This window comes from Podarcis vaucheri, assembly GCF_965113315.1.
Source record: "Podarcis vaucheri genome assembly, chromosome: 5".
NCBI lineage: Eukaryota > Metazoa > Chordata > Lepidosauria > Squamata > Lacertidae > Podarcis > Podarcis vaucheri.
The window spans coordinates 89971757-89989734 of NC_138763.1; the positions used below are offsets into that span (position 1 = coordinate 89971757).

Sequence of the window (17978 nt, forward strand, 5' to 3'; positions counted from 1 at the left end):
TGCAGCTCAGGAGGAATGGCACTAGGTTTGCTTCTGCCATCTCCTCCCTGGCATCCACAGCCTGAGGCAGTCACGACACTGCCTAGTGGTTGTGCCGGCCCCTGACTTTACCTGGGATGTGATGCTTGGGAGGCAGGCTAAATGAGGTGAGGTAGACCATTTTTCAGCTTGCCCTCTTCCTAATGGGCTGATATTGCCAGAGATACTGCAAAAGGAGAATTCATTACCTGGGGAAGCAGCTAATTCTGAGCAGCAAAGAGAGTATAGTTCATTCAAAAGGGAAACAAAACGTTTCACGTCAGATAGCGGCATTTAAAGTTGCTGCCTCAGTTTTTGCCTGCTTTTTACAGTACGATGAAACTTGATGACAAGAATCCAGCTCAGTTCAAATAAGGTTTTATGAGACTGAGATCATAAGGAACGGCTGCAATAAACGGCTGGGGATTTTCACAGGCGGTGCTTGCAGGCCCCCGTTTGAACTCTTCACTTTCTGTAAAATTAGTGAGTCTGCTGAAGTTCAGGGGGGTAAAACCACCCCAAACAGGTAAAGCTGCTTAGAGTAGCATTCTGAATAGATCTTTCATGTCTTAAGATGCTTAAGTGTTTGACGAGGCTGTTACATGTGTATATATGCCGGTTTTGCACTTGCGTGGACTACTCAAAGCCAGCTGTTACCAAGCTGACGATTCTGGATTCAGCTGATGGGAGCCTACCACCACTAATTTTACTAAGCCAGTTAGGCCCCGCCTTGTCCTGTTTCTGGTGAGATCCTTCCCACAGTTTGTTTGCCTTGACTTCAGCACCCCCATGTGGCGTATTTTTCATCCAGCAGAGTTTCGTCCTGCAACACCTAGCCGCCCTCTGTGAATGGATGTTCATCATAAACGTCCTCGTCTTCTACGGCACCTTCACGGCTGAATTTGGAGCCATCTCCACCGACACCTTTCTGGTTCTCCTGAAAGCCAGGCGGACTCCCAAAAGCTTCAAAGTGGATAGCAGCACGCCCAGCATGTCACATGTTCACACCCATTTGGAGAACATGGCCATGATGGGAAGGGACGGCTAGGAAACCGGTTCCTCGCAAGAGCCGGGACGAGCTGTGCTTACAGTGGGACTTCCAACGATACCAAAAAAGGGAGAAAAGACAGAATATTGCCTTAAGAATCACCTCTTGTATTTATTTTGCCTATGTGCCACACTAACAGTGCCCTGGGTATTTTGCTCTGAAGGTGTAGCCACATTCCAGTATCACCAGTGGCCTTTATGGAGCAAGATTTCTGTATCCTTGGATCAAAGACTCTCCTTCCAATGGGCACAAGAGGAGGGAGAGGATGACAAACGGCAATACTGAGAGGTGTAGGTGGGGTACCTGTTGCCATTTGAAGAGAGTAAGACAGATTTCATTTTGGGTGGCACAGCGCACCTTTTTGGCACCTGCAGTTCAGTACCTGGGTTGAAGAGACCTGGATTTCAGACTCACAGCAGACATGGACTTTTTTTTTTTTAACCTGGGACTAGGAATCAGATGTGAGCTGCCCCTGTAAAACGTGCTCCTTTCATCCAAGAAGTCCTCTTTTAAAGTGGCCTTAATTTCTTCAGGACCAAAAGTATTTGCTGCGTGAGTTGTTGCTTTTTGCCAACTTAGTGCGGTTCTGTTTACAAGAGCAAGAAGATTAGCAGTGAGCAATAATTACAAGAGGCTTTATTTTATGTTATTTGAAAAAAGTCCCAGCTGAGTTGGTGCCCGATTGCTTATCAAAGAAGTCTTGGGCAAGTCCAGAGTGTCTCCGATTAGAGATGCAGCGCTTTGGCTCTGGGCCTCATTACTAAATCTCACCGGAAGGATCCTTTGCAGCGCAAGTCGACAGCCCTGGTGGTGCTGTCCCACATAGGAGAAGTCTTGGGAAACCCAAATCTTCCGCGTAGCTTCCTTAGAGATGTCATCCTCTCCCTGTTCTAGGTGCTAGCAACGGTTGTTGCCTCCAAAAAGCTCAATGGGGACTACCCTCCTGGTTTTCTTCGCTATGCTCCCATCCCTGAAAATGCAGTTTTAAAACTGTAAGGACTTTGGGATACTTGTTTTGTTCCCAGCAGAGACCTGGAAAGTCCTCGGACCTAGGGAAACAAACTGGTGCATTCCAAGCCGTCGCAAAAGTTTGTCAGATTCTGCACCCTTATCTTGTGGAACAAGACAAGACTGTGATTCGCCTAGTGCTTTACTCCATACCGAAATGCCTTTAACATGCTCAGCAGTGTTTTGTTCAGGAATTTCAGTGTTTCTGAAATCTGTGTTCTCTCACAGGGTTCCTTTTGTACTACTCTTGATTATTCAGGCAGGGTTTCTCAGGTCTGTGTCTCATGTTACTTTGCCCTGTGTACATTCTAAAGATTTATGTGTGGAATGTGGGACGCAAGTCCCAAAGATGTGTGCCTTAGAATTTTTGGAGCGCTCAGCTAGATGGCGTTCAAAACTTCCCAGAAGCTGGTTCACAGAACGTGTGCCTGAAACGCACAGCTGAGTTCTTACATTGTAAGAGCTGTGTGTTTCTGGTCAATCTGTGCCACACATTTAAAGCATATTCAACAAACGTTGAAAGCACATAGCTTTCCACGAAGTGCAGTTGTCAAGGCTGCTGGGAACTGCAGCACTGTAAGGGTGAAACTATAGTTCCCAGGATTCTTTCGTGGAGACTCATGTGCTTTAAATGTGTGTCGAATGCGCTTTTAAATATCTGGCATGTGTCTGCAGTTATGTTATTGCTCCTTCCTCCAAGATCCTCTTTGTAACATCATTGGAATGCCATGAAAAGGAGCCACATGAGAGTTTTAACACCACTGTTCTTGTAACAGACGAATTGGCCTTGATTCCAAGGTAATGATAAAAGCAAGATTTTGGGAACATTTTTTGCTACTTTTTCGCACTCTCTTTTGAATGAGTAGATGAAAGGACCAGGCAGAAAAGCTTCACTTTCTTACGACATACTATCTCGAGACAAGACCAAAGTGATAAATCCCACCGAATTATTCCAGTTGCATACCTCCCCCCCTGCTCCCCTGCTCCTGTTAACCTGATACCCCATGCTAGCTGGAGTGTGATATCCTGTCCTACGTAATGGAAGATCGCTGCTTTGGAGTTGGGAAACGTGTGTGCTATAGGGAGCGGAGATGGAGACACTGTGGAAATTGAAAAAGGAACAAGAAAACGAAAAAGACTCCCGACGCAGCAAGCTGTTGCTGTGGAATGAGGACTTGAAGTTTGCCATGTGAAAACAATATTTAAAGGGCTGCATGGATGAGGCTGTGCTTACGTGTTATAGTGGGGAAGTACCTACTGCCCAAAGCAAAGACGCAGAGCTTGCAGATGCTATTGGATTGCACCCCCCCTCCCACTCCAGCTTGACTGACCCATGACCCAAGGGAACTGGAGTTACACAACACCCAGAGGGCTACAGGTTCCCCCACCCACTGGTTCTTAAAATCAAGGATCAAACATTTTTGTATGTTTACAGAATGGTGCACCTGGGGAGAAATGTGTCGTTTCTTACCAATGATATCTCGGGCACGGTTGGATATCCGTTTGCGCAGCAGCACGCCACACGTGATTTCGAGTGACACTGTCACTTTGGGAGCAATCGCACTCATCCGCGGCAAAATAAGGGCTGGGGAAATTTAGTATAACGACAGTTAACAGCATCACGGTGTGGGGGGAAATAGGTCTGAATCCCATGTGACGCCCTAACTGCAGCTTGCGTGATTGTTTCACACCCTCGAAACAAACATGAAAAATGACATCATCTAGAAAGCCCCTATGGTATCTCTTAAAAAATAATAATAATACGAAGGGGAACTTGGTGAATTGGAAGTTCCTCTCTTCCCATTTGCTGCTTTATGTTTAGTGGAGCTGGAGCTGCTTCTCAGTGGAATTGAGTTGACTTGTATATACTTTTGAAAGGACCATTCTGAATATTTTATACATGTAATATATACAATGAATGTGCAATAATTTAAAACATATACGTGGTGTGGTGTGTGTGTTCCCTCCGCCCGCCCCCCATGTTCTGTGACTTATCTTGGAGATCTGTTTTTCTCCAAGATCCTTGCTCTGGAAAATGATCGTTTGTTCTGAGGAGCTTCATGGTGGGATTTAGATCAGGGAAACTGGGCGAAGGAAGGTTTGTTCCCCCCTTCCCCTGGCAGCTTCCCTGGCCTTCAAAGCAGGGATTATTTACCTTTAAGGGAGGTGGGTGGCGCTGTGGTCTAAACCACAGAGCCTAGGGCTTGCCGATCGGAAGGTCGGCAGTTCAGATCCCCGCGACGCGGTCAAAGTGCAAGTAGATAAATAGGTACCACTCTGGCGGGAAGGTAAACGGCGTTTCCGTGCACTGCTCTGGTTCTCCAGAAGCGGCTTAGTCATGCTGGCCACATGACCCGGAAGCTGTCTGTGGACAAACACCGGCTCCCTCGGCCTATAGAGCGAGATGAGCGTGCAACCCCAGAGTCGTCCGCTACTGGACCTAACGGCCAGGAGTACCTTTACCTTTACTGATTAAAAGGCAGGAGGAGCTCCTGAACGTGCATCTTCCACACCATATACCACTTGATCTACAGACTTAGGAGGACACCTTTCCATTTGGAGGCAGGTCTGGGGATCACCATCTAAATACAAGCACTGTCCAGTGGCGTAGCGTGGGGGGTGCAGGGGGGGCTGGCCGCACCGGGCGCAACATCTGGGGGTTAGGGTTAGGGGGCGCAAATCCATGGGTTAGGGGGCGCAAATCTACAGGTTAGGGGGCGCAAATTACTTGCCTTGCCCTGGGTGCTGATAACCCACGCTACGCCACTGGCACTGTCCCAGTCTATTAACTTTTGGGGACCCTAATCGGAGTAAGTAAAAGGGACAGGACCGAGCAGGCAAGTAGAAGCAGCTCCAATCTATCCATCATCTCTCTTGCCAGCCCTGTCTGGAGGCAGCGCCCTGCTCACAACTTCCTGCCTGCCTCTCTCCATACCAATTTTCCCCGCAATTAGACTACAGTGGTACCTCGGGTTACATATGCTTCAGGTTACAGACTCCGCTAACCCAGAAATAGTACCTCGGGTTAAGAACTTTGCTTCAGGATGAGAACAGAAATCGTGCGGTGCGGCAGCAGCGGGAGGCCCCATTAGCTAAAGTGATGCTTCAGGTTAAGAACGGACCTCCGGGACGAATTAAGTACATAACCAGAGGTACCACTGTAGTAAGGTTTATGTGCAGCATTTGTACGCCATCCAAAGATGCACATCAGAACTTCCATTGCCTCTCTCTCGAATCGAGGCAGCCCACTCCCCTTTTATGCATGCGCAGGACAGGAGGAGGTGGGGATTGCATACCTCCCGTCTCCCTGCTTTCTGCTCGACTGCAGGCTGTCACTATCCTTAAGAGTCTGCTGTATGAAGGGCAAAACACTGCAGCCTTTCAACATGACAAGCAGAAAAGATAGCAAGGCTCCAACTCCCTGCCTGTGGCTGGAAAAACACGCCCCCCCCATGAATTTCTATTCCCGGGGACCTGCGAGAGAGCAGGAGCCATCCCATACCCAGACTGTCCTCGGAACCTCCGGGGAATAACATAATTATCATGTTGGCCAACAGGGAAACGGTTTCCAGGTTCTCGTTTCTCCGGCGATGGACTAATTTGCAACCAACACTAACGTGGGGAGGAAAATGATTTCGAAACGAGAATTTAATTTGATTAGGGGTTCTGCTGAAACTTCAGGGCTGCCAATTCCAGACTTTTGTGAACTGTGTAAATGTGTTTTCCCCCCAGAGTTTGGGGGTATGGGGGGAATTGGTAGAAGAAGTAACATTTGACATCATTGCCCCTTCCTCATATTCTGGTGAGGAATTTGCTTCCTCCGTACTTTGAACTATGCATACATAATTCCTGGATTACTGGAATGTACCGTATTTTTTGCTCTATAAGACTCACTTTTCCCCTCCTAAAAAGTAAGGGGAAATGTGTGTGCATCTTACGGAGCGAATGCAGGCTGCGCAGCTATCCCAGAAGCCAGAACAGCAAGAGGGATTGCTGCTTTCACTGCGCAGCGATCCCTCTTGCTGTTCTGGCTTCTGAGATTCAGAATATTTTTTTCCTTGTTTTCCTCCTCCAAAAACTAGGTGCGTGCGTCTTGTGGTCTGGTGCGTTTTATAGAGCGAAAAATACGGTAACTTCCTCCTTTTTCTCCCTATGTAGCCTCCTCCTCCTGGGGTGTGGCTATCCTCTCTTGTCAGTTACACTCTGAATTTCCTCTGGCACGCTGCTCCTGCTCTCCCTGTTCTTTCCCTCAAGTGTGTCTCCTGCAACAACACCCTTCCCTGTGACTGGCTGAATAAAACCACTTAACAAGGGATAACTGCCAAAATGGGCTTGTGACCACTTGGTAAGGTGTCCCTCTGTGCTGCTTCACCATTTCTGGGGAATATTTCCTGTAAAATCTCTTCAGGCTGGTTAGCCCAGCTTCTCCCACCCGCCTGCTAGGACCAGCTGTATTTAAAGAGAGAAGGAATGAATCTGATAAGATTTCTTCAGCCTATGTTGTTGTGTATTCCTGACCTGCAAAAGTGTGGGTGGGGGAGATAGTAAAAAGTGGGGGGAGACATAGGTAGAAGTCCATCCCCCCCCACAAATGATATATAAATCTTATATAAAAATAAGAAATAAAATAAATAGCAAGAGATGGCTTTAAAAGGTAAAGGGACCCTTGACCATTAGGTCCAGTCGTGGCCGACTCTCGGGTTGCGGTGCTCATCTCGCTTTACTGGCCGAGGGAGCCGGCGTATAGCTTCCAGGTCATGTGGCCTGCATGACTAAGCCACTTCTGGCGAACCAGAGCAGCGCACGGAAATGCCGTTTACCTTCCTGCCAGAGCAGTACCTATTTATCTACTTGCACTTTGATGTGCTTTCGAACTGCTAGGTTGGCAGGAGCAGGGACCGAGCAATGCGAGCTCACCCCGTCGCGGGGATTCGAACTGCTGACCTCCAATCGGTGAGCCCTAGGCTCTGTGGTTTAACCCACAGCGCCACCCACGGCCCTGCCTTTAAAAGAGGATTAGGCAAATTCACAGAGGCTAAGGCTATCCATGATTACTGGCAGTGTGCTTTTAATACCAGTTGCGAGAGATCATGAGAGGGAAGCGGCTTTTATGCATTTATGAGTAAAGCTGCATAGGACTGCCCTCTTCAAAAGGTTAGCTGAATGTTTAGAATTTACCCAGAGCAGAGGAAGTCTGATGTCACGACAAGCTATTTCCCTGGTTTTGCTTTTGGGCAAACAAGTTCAAGTTCGATCTTTCGACATTTCGGACATGTTTTTTTTTTTTTGACCAAAATAAACAATTTGGAATTAGAAAGCATGTTGTTGTTGTTTAGTTGTTTAGTCATGTCCGACTCTTTGTGACCCCATGGACCAGAGCACGCCAGGCACTTCTGTCCTCCACTGCCTCCCGCACGCCAGGCACTTCTGTCCTCCACTGCCTCCCGCAGCATGACCAAACTCATGCTGGTAGCTTCGAAAACACTATCCAACCATCTTGTCCTCTGTCGCCCCCTTCTCCTTGTGCCCTCCATCTTTCCCAACATCAGGGTCTTTTCCAGGGAGTCTTCTCTTCTCATGAGGTGGCCAAAATATTGGAGCCTCAGCTTCAGGATCTGTCCTTCCAGTGAGCACTCAGGGCTGATTTCCTTAAGAATGGATAGGTTTGATCTTCTTGCAGTCCATGGGACTCTCAAGAGTCTCCTCCAGCACCATAATTCAAAAGCATCAATTCTTCGGCGATCAGCCTTCTTTATGGTCCAGCTCTCACTTCCATACATCACTATAGGGAAAACCATAGCTTTTACTATACGGACCTTTGTTGGCAAGGTGATGTCTCTACTTTTTAAGATGCTGTCTAGGTTTCTCATTGCTTTTCCCCCAAGAAGCAGGCATCTTTTAATTTCGTGGCTGCTGTCACCACCTGCAGTGATCATGGAGCCCAAGAAAGTAAAATCTCTCACTGCCTCCATTTCTTCCCCTTCTATTTGCCAGGAGGTGATGGGAGCATAGTTGTTATTAAAGACGAACGTACTCCTCCTGACCCTTCCTCAAGCAACTCTTCCCTGAACCTGAGTTTTGTTTAGTTTCACACGCCATGCGCCTCCACCTCCTCGTCACGGGCAGGCTCTCTCGCTGTCTTGCCTTCCCAGAACTTCAGTTGCGAAAAGTGCTCTCCAGGACTCCATATAGGAGTCCCATTTTCAGTAACAGCACCACTGAGTCCTCGAAAAAGAAGTACCTCTGAGCATGTGCAGAGTGTGACTTCCCGTTCCCACTGAATAAGGGCCGCCTCCTGCCTCTTCAGTACATACCTTTCCTTCCAGTACATACATACATTTAATTTCTACACTGCTCTTCACTCACGGATCACAGTATAAAAACACAAAAATACACAACGTAGTAACAAAGAAACAAACAAAATACACCCCCCCTCCAAGTTTAAAAGGCCCCAGATAGTTAAATGCCAAAGGCCTGGTTATAGAGGAAAGTTATTGCCCGGCACCTAAAGATATGTAGTGATGGTGCCAGGGAGCCACCACAGAAAAGGCCATTTCTCCTGTTGCCACCCACCGGGCTTCTCATGGAGGGGGCATACGAATAAACGCCGGGTCAGTTCAGATGAGGAGAGGTGGTCCTTGAGGAAGTGTGGACCTGATCTGTTTAAGCAGGGGCAAAACTAGGCTTTATTTCACTGAGGTCAAAGACCCAGTTTGGCAGCCCCCCCCCCATGCAGTCACCTACACACACACACACACACACACACACACGGTGGGAGCCTCAATGGCGCCTCTCTGGAGGCCTCACCCACTCGTTCTTCCCACCCCACCCCGTATCTATTGCACTGGTTTAAGCCTTTATGGGTCAAAAATCAGGACTTTGAATTGGGCGCAGAAACTGATCATCAGCCTCTTCCGCGTTTCGTTTGCAAGCGGCCTTTGCGCCTCCCGCCTGGCGAGGGCGCGCGCGGGAGCCCGGGGCGTGCTTTCCGTTGCCCGGGCAACTAGTCCCCGCCCCTTCAGAGCGGCGGTCAGCTGATTGCTAAGAACCCTCGAAGGGGGGGAAGGGAGGGAGGAAGGGCGTGGCTTATCCCAGGGAGGGGGACACCCAGAGGACTCCAGACTGGGCGCGACGCCGAGCCTCGGAGGGTCTCTGCCCCGAAGGTAAGCGGCTCTAAGGGTGTCCAGGCCAGTTCCCCTCTCTCCAAGCCCACCGTCCTTCCTCTGCCGGTGGAAAGTGAGCGTGCGTGCGTGCGGATCTCCCTGCTTCATTAGTGCTTTAATTGCATTGCAGGTGGGGTTGGACTAGATGATCCCTTGGGCACCCCATTCCGACTCTGCGATTTATATAATTCCGGTGGGTCTTTTTTAAATGCCCACAAACTGGAAGGCGAGGGGGTGGGGGCCCTGGGCTTGGATCCACTGCTAGGGGAGCACTTTTGTTCTCTTGCCGCGGAGTTTCTGCTGTCCCGAAATGCCCCATCGGGGGTGGCATTTTCTCCTGAGTGGGAGAAAATCGCAGGGGTTCCCCCCCCCTTACTCGGGAGCAAGGGAAGGTGAAGGCCCCGAGTGGCCTGCCAGGGAGGCGATCGCTCGCTTTGTCTTTTCCCTCGGCAGACGCGCAAAGCGCCGTCGGGGCGCCTGGCTGCTGGCTGTGCGCCCAGGGCGCAGAGCGCACGTGTGGATGGATATTCCGGGGTTTCTGGAGCGCAGGCGGAACGGGTAGAGTCGGGACGGCGGGGCCGGGCCAAGTCCGTCGGGAAGAGTAAGCAAAGCCAGCCCCTCCCTCTCTCCTTCCGACTCGGCTGGGCTTCTAGGGACTTTCCATCGGCGTTTCCTCGCCCGCCCAGTTTCCGCCGGAGGCTCTTTCGGCAGCAGAGGCGGTGCTCGCTCCTCTCCTCTTGCCTTCCTCGGGCTCTCCGTTTTCTTTCGCAGGAAGCCCTAAACTCCGGGACTGCTGCTGCCGCCGCCTCGACCGGCCATGGATTGCGACGGCTACCCCGCGGTGAGTCGCCCACAAAGGGGTCCCTCTGGGCTCATTTTGTTCGGTGGGGTGGGAGGGCGTGGAAATCCCCCCACTTCCCCGCCCTATTTCCCAGGTTGAGCCATATGCAAAAAACCAGGGGCCGCTTGGCTTCCCTGCAGCTCCCCTTCCGGCTTCTAGTCTCCAGAGGTTAAAATTGTAAAGGGCAGCATACTCATTTTTGGAGACAGGAAAACCCCAGATCTCTGTTTTTTATTTGGTTTGTGTGCCCAAGACAACTCCTTGTCCTGGATAGATAGTGGCCATGAGTCCCTTTCTAGTGAAAACCCCCCAGAATATAAGTATTTTAATAATATGCAAGAAGATAAAAATGACCAAGTGATAGAACTGGGCACCACAATTCAAGAAGGACACTGACAAACTGGAACGTGTCCAGAGGAGGGCAACCAAAATGGTCAAAGGCCTGGAAACGATGCCTTATGAGGAACGGCTAAGGGAGCTGGGCATGTTTAGCCTGGAGAAGAGGAGGTTAAGGGGTGATATGATAGCCATGTTCAAATATATAAAAGGATGTCACATAGAGGAGGGAGAAAGGTTGTTTTCTGCTGCTCCAGAGAAGCAGACACGGAGCAATGGATCCAAACTACAAGAAAGAAGATTCCACCTAAACATTAGGAAGAACTTCCTGACAGTAAGAGCTGTTTGACAGTGGAATTTGCTGCCAAGGAGTGTGGTGGAGTCTCCTTTTTTGGAGGTCTTTAAGCAGAGGCTTGACAACCATATGTCAGGAGTGCTCTGATGGTGTTTCCTGCTTGGCAGGGGGTTGGACTCGATGGCCCTTGTGGGCTCTTCCAACTCTATGATTCTAACTAGTCAGTGCTTTTTTTGCTGGGGGTACTTGTTACACAGTACCAACGACATCCCCCCCCTTTCCCCAAATGTTAAAAGTGTGGCACTTACTATAACAGCTTCATGGTGAGTGCCAATACCATTTTTTTCTTTTTTAAACCCCCCCCCCCCGCAGTGGAACTACTTAAGCCACAAGGAATAAAACAATCCAGTACCAGTTTCAATTGTAAGCCACTTTGAGGTATTGTTACAATCAAGCAGCAGTATTACAATCAAGCCTTTTCTGTGGTGGCTCCCTGATTGTGGAATGCTTTCCCCAGAGAGGCTCGCCTGGCGCCATCACTACATATCTTTAGGCACCAGGCAGAAACATTCCTCTTTACCCAGGCTTACGACTATTAAATAATCTATGGCCTGTGAAAGTGTGTGTGGAGACAAACTGTTATTATGTTGACTATTTTACGATTAGGCTGCCTTACGTCAGTAGGCTATTTATTACGTTTTTATCATTGATGCTCTGTAATGTGTTTTTAATGGGATCTTTTGATAAAGGGTGGCATTATAAATTGAATAAAGAATAATAAATAATATTGTGAAAGCAGTTGTAAGACTGTGCTCCTATTTGCCTAAACAGCCTGTCCACAGAAGAGACTACCTGCTGTGTCTTTGGAGGGAGGTAAAACCAAAGTCTGTGCTAGAGGCTGCTCTCTCTTTTCCCTAAGCAGCGAAGGAGAGTGCCCTTTGCACCTAGCCATAAGGCACTGTTTTGCCTCTTTCCAGTTGGGAGGCAGGATCACACCTGCTTTTCCTGAAACTCGGTAGGGTAGGTGATTTTTTAAAAACACCCCGAAGCTCTCCTGAGGCATTCCAAATTGGTATTTGTGGGGGTGGTGCTACCTTTCCCCTCCACCTCTTTTCTTCCCATGGCAGGAAGCCCTGAAGAGTGTTAGCATGCTTTATTGAAAAATTTCTGTTTCTGGAGCAGGTGGGAACCCTAATTGTCCAGGATTCCGTCTCCTGGGTCTGGTAATAGAGGCTTCATTTAGCTATCGCATACCCTTAGCAAATGGTTTAAAGCTTGCCTGTGCACCGGCCTGTCTTCAGTTTATGTATTTCATACAGTGAGGGGGGAAAGGTATTTAATCCCCTGCTAAATTTGCCCGTTTGCCCCTCTGACGAAGAAATGACCAGTCCATAATTTTAATGGTAGGTTTATTGTAGCTGTGAGAGACCAAACAACAACAGGAAAACCCCCAGAAAGCCAGAAGACAAAAGTCAGAGATTGATGTGCGTTATAATGAGTGAAATAAGTATTTGATCCCTTTGCAAAAGATGACTTAGTACTTGGTGGCAAAACCCTTGTTGGCAATTTCAGAGGCCAGACGTTTCTTGTAGGTGGCCACCAGGTTTGCACACATCTCAGGAGGTATTTTGTCCCACTCCTCTTTGCAGATCCTCTCCAAGTCAGTAAGATTTTGAGGCCGATGTGTAGCTACTCCAACCTTCAGCTCCCTCCACAGATTTTCAATGGGATTAAGGTCAGGAGACTGGCTAGGCCACTCCAGGACCTTAATGGGCTTCTTCTTGAGCCACTCCTTTGTTGCCTTGGCCGTGTGTTTTGGGTCATAGTCATGCTGGAATACACATCCTTGACCCATTTTCAATGCCCTGGCTGAGGGAAGGAGGTGCTCACCCAAGATTTGACGATACATGGTCCCATCCATCGTCCCTTTGATGCGGTGAGGGTGTCCTGTCCCCTTAGCAGAAAAACACCCCCAAAGCATAATATGTCCCCCTCCATGTTTGACGGTGGGGATGGTGTTCTTGGGGTCGTAGGCAGCATTCCTCCACCTCCAAACACAGCGAGTTGAGTTGATGCCAGAGAGCTCGATTTTGGTCTCATCTGACCACAACACTTTCACCCAGTTCTCTGGGTCATTCAGATGTGCATTGGCAAACTGCAGACGGGCCTGTACATGTGCTGTCTTGAGCAAGGGGACCTTGCTGGCTCTGCAAGATCACAGTCCTCCACGGCGTAGTGTGTTACCAACTGTTTTCATGGTGACTATGGTCCCAGCTGCCCTGAGATCATTGACAAGTTCCGCCCGTGTAGTTCTGGGCTGCGTCATCACTGTTCTCATGATCGTTGCAACTCCACGAGATGAGATCTTGCATGGAGCCCCAGACCGAGGGAGGTTGACAGTTATTTTGTGTTTCTTCCATTTGCGAATTATTGCACTAGCTGTTGTCACCTTCTCACCAAGCTGCTTGGCAATAGTCTTGTAGCCCAGTCCAGCCTTGTGCAGGTCTACAATCTTATCCCTGACATCCTTGGACAGATCTTTGGTCTTAGTCACGGTGGCTACTTTGGAATCTGCTGGATTGATTGCTTCTGTCGACAGGTGTCTTTTGTACAGGTACTATGACGAGCTGGGATTACAGGTAAGACCTCTCCCTTACAGCAGGTGCTTCCAATCTTAGCTCGTTACATACAGTGAAGATACCAGTTGGCTGATATCTGATATGGGATCAGATACTTATTTCACTCATTATACAGCGGTGCCCCGCAAGACAAATGCCTCACATGACGGAAAACTCGCTAGATGAAAGAGTTTTCCATTTTGGAGGTGCTTCGCAAAACGAATTTCCTATGGGCTTGCTTCGCAAGACGACAATGTCTTGTGAGTTCCTGCTGGTTTTTTTTCCTTCCCCCCTTTTTCTAAGCCGCTAAACCGCTTATCAGCTGATCCGAGCAGCAGATAAGCCGCTAAAAGCGCTAATCCTTCAATGGGCTTGCTTCGCAAGACGAAAAAACCGCTAGATGAAGAGAATCACAGAACGGATTCTTTTCATCTTGCGAGGCACCACTGTAATGCGCATCAATCTCTGACTTTTGTCTTCTGGGTTTCTGGGGGGTTCTCCTGTTGTTATTCTGTCTCTCACATCTACAATAAACCTACCATTAAAATTATAGACTGGTCATTTCTTCATCAAAGGGCAAATGGGCAAATTTAGCAGGGGATCAACTATATCCCCCTCACTGTAATTCTGTGGCCCTTCTGTCACACTTGTGCCAAATGTGTCATAAGATTTCTGTCTTGTCCCCCTATTCTGTTTGCAGTGCTTGGACGGGATAGAATACGACGATTTCCAGTTTGGCCCTCTGATGGAGCATAAGGATCTCATGGAAACGGGTAATGAATGCTTTTGGAAGTTTATATGTGCCTTGGGGAATGATAAATTACAAGGGAGGGGAAGTTTCAGTTGAGCTTGTGCATATTGTGTTATGGATATAAACTGTTGCCCAACAGTTGGTGCTTCTCAAACTTGGGTCCCCAGCTGCTGGGACTACAACTCCTATCACCCCTGACCTCTGGTCCTGCTAGCTAGGGATGATGGGAGTTGTAGTCCAACAACAGTTGGGGACCGAAGTTTGAGAAACACTGGCTTAACGGAATTGCATGTGGTTGTGTATACATTGGTCCAATCAGGATATTTTCTTTTTTTTTATCCACAGTTGAAGGCCCGTTCCTCACTATAATTGAGCAGCCAAAACAGGTATGGATGTAATCATTTGTCACTGAACTGAGTTGCCCCAGCTGTATATATGCTGTTGCAAGCACGCTTTCCCCAATGTCTTGGTTTGGTGTAACTGGCCATGTAATGGGATGTCTTTGTCTTCCGCAGCGAGGTTTCCGGTTCCGATATGGCTGTGAAGGCCCCTCGCATGGTGGGCTTCCTGGAGCATCTAGTGAGAAGGGACATAAGACTTACCCCACAGTTAAGGTGAGCATCAGATAGTTTTTAAAAAAATGTATATTCTTCATAAGAGTAAGATAAGACACATAAAGAAGAAATGGTACCCATGTAGAAAGCAGAACAACAACAAAATGATATACATTACCCCCCAAAAAAAACATTGTGGTTAACCAGACCTTAACCTAATACTGTATTTATAAAATGAATTTGAAATATTGTTGAATTTGTCCATGGCAAGTCTCCGTTTGTAGGCAACTTGTTCATGTGTAGCGAGTTTGGACATATATTCAGTCCAGTCGTTGAAGGGAGCTGCTTTATTTCCCCCAGTTTGTCAATATCTGTCTTTTTGCCATAGGGCAGGGAGAGTCCATTCATATTGTGCCCTTTTGTTAGATTCAGTGTATTGAAATATAGCCCAACCAAATATTGATTAAACTATCTGAAGGTGAGAGCATCAGATGGTTTAATCAGTATTTGGTTGGGCTATATTTGAAGATCTTTAATTTTTTTTTTTAAGAACAGCCATACTCTTGTGGGCCATTGGTATTCCCACTTAGGATAGCCTTTTTGACTAGCAGATGGACATCTGTTACTTTGGGAGGAGTACAAAGTGCCAATGAAATACTTGGTTTGCAGTCTTCACCCACCTGCACTTTAGGACACACTTTGCAACATTATACCTGGCAGGTGTTGTGAAAATATCACCTTGCTCTTGTTGGCTGAGGTGCTTAGTTGCTTAGGGATCAAATGTGTTTTGCCGTCCAGCTCCTCTGAAGGAATGGAGCGTTTCCATTTAGCTTGAATCAGGGTGGATTTGATTTAAATCACTAGTCAGTAAGACTTGATTGAAATCATTTTATTACAGAAAGACTCATTCTTGCTGGTATAATCTTAATATTTACAACCAGATGGAGGTTTCATTTTTGGGATTTTTCAGAGTGGTTTTTTACAGTTACATAAAAAATTGCTGATTTGGTTATACTGTTAGGAATACACAGACAGATAATTATGAAATTATTGTGAGGTTTAATAAGTTAACTGTTTATATTTGGACAACTTTTCTGCTGTACTTTATTGGAAGGAGAAAAACCAATCATTTACTTTAAAACAATTTATTTAACTAAAACAATAACATTATAGCATATGTATCCATGTTTGTTAACTGATGCGGTTAAACAATAAAATAAAAAAAACTTAGACGGAGTTTTAACACACATGAAGAACTTAAATCCTTATTTCCTGATGAATAGCCTTTGGACTGTAGTGCAACTTAAATAGAAAACTATATTTAGAACGATTTTTCCTCCAAAAGCATTTTATTTTAAAAATCCAATTGAAATTTAAAAAATCCGATTTTAAAAAAACCGGGTGTTTTTTTAATTTTTTTTTTTTAAATCATTGATTTTAATCAATGGAATTAAACATTGGGGGCAGGTTGAGTCACTGGGAATAAGTTGCGAAGAGACCCCAGAGGCAAAGAGTGTAGAGCGGATGGGTTGAGTCATCTGACGGGAAGGCTTTTAGTGGAGGGTGAGGCTTGAGGAAGAAGGAAGAGGAGGTGGAGAATTGGGGGAAGAAGGGACTTAATTAGAAGGCATTCAAACTTCATAGTACTTAATATCAGGAATGTCTGTGTGCTGTGAAGGAAGCGAGCGCTGGAGAGGCTGACAATTGCTCAGTTTCCCTTCAGCTGTGCAAAGCAGGCAAAGACATGAAAAGCAAGGATGTGAAGCAGTGCTGGATTTACATATTGCAGCCCAGGGCCTCATAACCTAGTGGGGCCTTGGTCTCTTGCCATTTTTTGTGGGGGAAGGAAGGCAGAGTTTACTCTCTAGGCCAGGCATAGGCAAACTCGGCCCTCCAGATGTTTTGGGACTACAGCTACCACCATCCCTAGTTAACAGGGCCAGTGGTCAGGGTTGATGGGAATTGTAGTCTCAAAACATCTGGAGGGCCGAGTTTGCCTATTCGTGACCCCCTGGACCAGAGCACGCCAGGCACTCCTGTCTTCCACTGCCTCCTGCAGTTTGGTCAAACTCATGCTGGTAGCTTCCAGAACACTGTCCAACCATCTCTTCCTCTGTCGTCCCCTTCTCCTTGTGCCCTCCATCTTTCCCAACATCAGGGTCTTTTCCAGGGAGTCTTCTCTTCTCATGAGGTGGCCAAAGTATTGGAGCCTCAGCTTCAGGATCTGTCCTTCCAGTGAGCACTCAGGGCTGATTTCCTTCAGAATGGAGAGGTTTGATCTTCTTGCAATCCATGCAACAATAAAAAAGAGAACAAGGTTTCGTTTCTCATGATCAGGTGTTGTTGAGTTTGGGCCTCCCAGTCAAAGGCACCCAGTTGCTTTAATCTGGGCCTGATGTGAGGGAACAAAATGGTGGCAGAGACCAGGAAGATGGGGAAAGTAGCACAAGGCAAAACGGCACAGCGGCTGTGAGTGAGAGGAGCTGCGCCTTATTATTGGGAAGGAAATTGGCAGGTCATGGCGTCCTGAAGGACTAGTGACTGGGCCGATGTACGGAGTCGAGACCTGCTGTCCTCCTGGCGCTGATGGAAGTTGTATTTGAGCAACCCCAACCAGCGCAGCTGGAGGGCCAGGATCGGCCCAAGACCATTTGGCACCTGAGGTGGACCACAAAATGGCGGCTGCTATCTCCCGCGAGGGAAGAAGGCGTGGGTGAAGTTCTACCTCAGGAACAAGGGGAGGGGAAAATAAAGATCTGCATTGGGAACAAAGGTGTATGGAGAACAGCAGTGTTTCTTAATGGCATGAGGTTGCACAGTGGGTGCTGCCAGTTGCAGGATTGCAGCGTTGTGAAGGGGCAGCAGATACCTAGAAGTGGCAAATCGCTGTGGGATTGAATTTCGGGCGAATTGGCCATTTTTTATTTTTAGCTTCAGGCTTGTCAGTTGGAGTTTCCTTGGGCGTCACAGATTGACTGGTGCACCTGAGCCGTCCGTTTTAGGATGCATTGCTAAACGAAGGTGTTAATGATTTTCCACAGCTCCGCCTGGTTTTTCTCAGAACTTTGTTGCTGCAGCAGCCTTTATTTTGCGGGGCAATTTTTCCCAAGTATTACTGGATGGGGGAAAAATAAACACTTGCGATAGATAGGAGTTAAAGCTCTTGTTCAACATTAGTGTGGTGAAATCGATTTCAGATGTTAAAAAGAAGTAAACAACCATTCCCTATCTAGTTAGTCTAATCCACTCTTCTGCCTTTCTTTTAACATTTGTCTAACCCCTTCTTTATAAGTAAACTATTTTGACATTTTTCTAGTTTTTCAGTTCTGTGCAGTTACTAGAGCTG

The 17978-nt window shown here is 47.4% G+C and overlaps 1 protein-coding gene across 2 annotated transcripts in view; it reads left to right on the forward strand.

Annotated features, from left to right (window-relative positions):
- NFKB2 (nuclear factor kappa B subunit 2) overlaps positions 1-17978 on the forward strand; it is an 83514-nt gene that overhangs the window by 33637 nt on the left and 31899 nt on the right. The window contains exons 1-5 of one of the 2 annotated variants that reach the window (XM_082223571.1): positions 9131-9237; positions 10009-10078; positions 14028-14100; positions 14424-14464; positions 14594-14692. In XM_082223571.1, coding sequence (XP_082079697.1) covers positions 10055-10078; positions 14028-14100; positions 14424-14464; positions 14594-14692 — 237 coding nt within the window. In that variant the 5' untranslated portion in view covers positions 9131-9237; positions 10009-10054. Of the gene's footprint in view, positions 1-9130; positions 9238-10008; positions 10079-14027; positions 14101-14423; positions 14465-14593; positions 14693-17978 lie in introns of those variants that run through there. The other variant, XM_082223572.1, reaches the window with a different exon arrangement.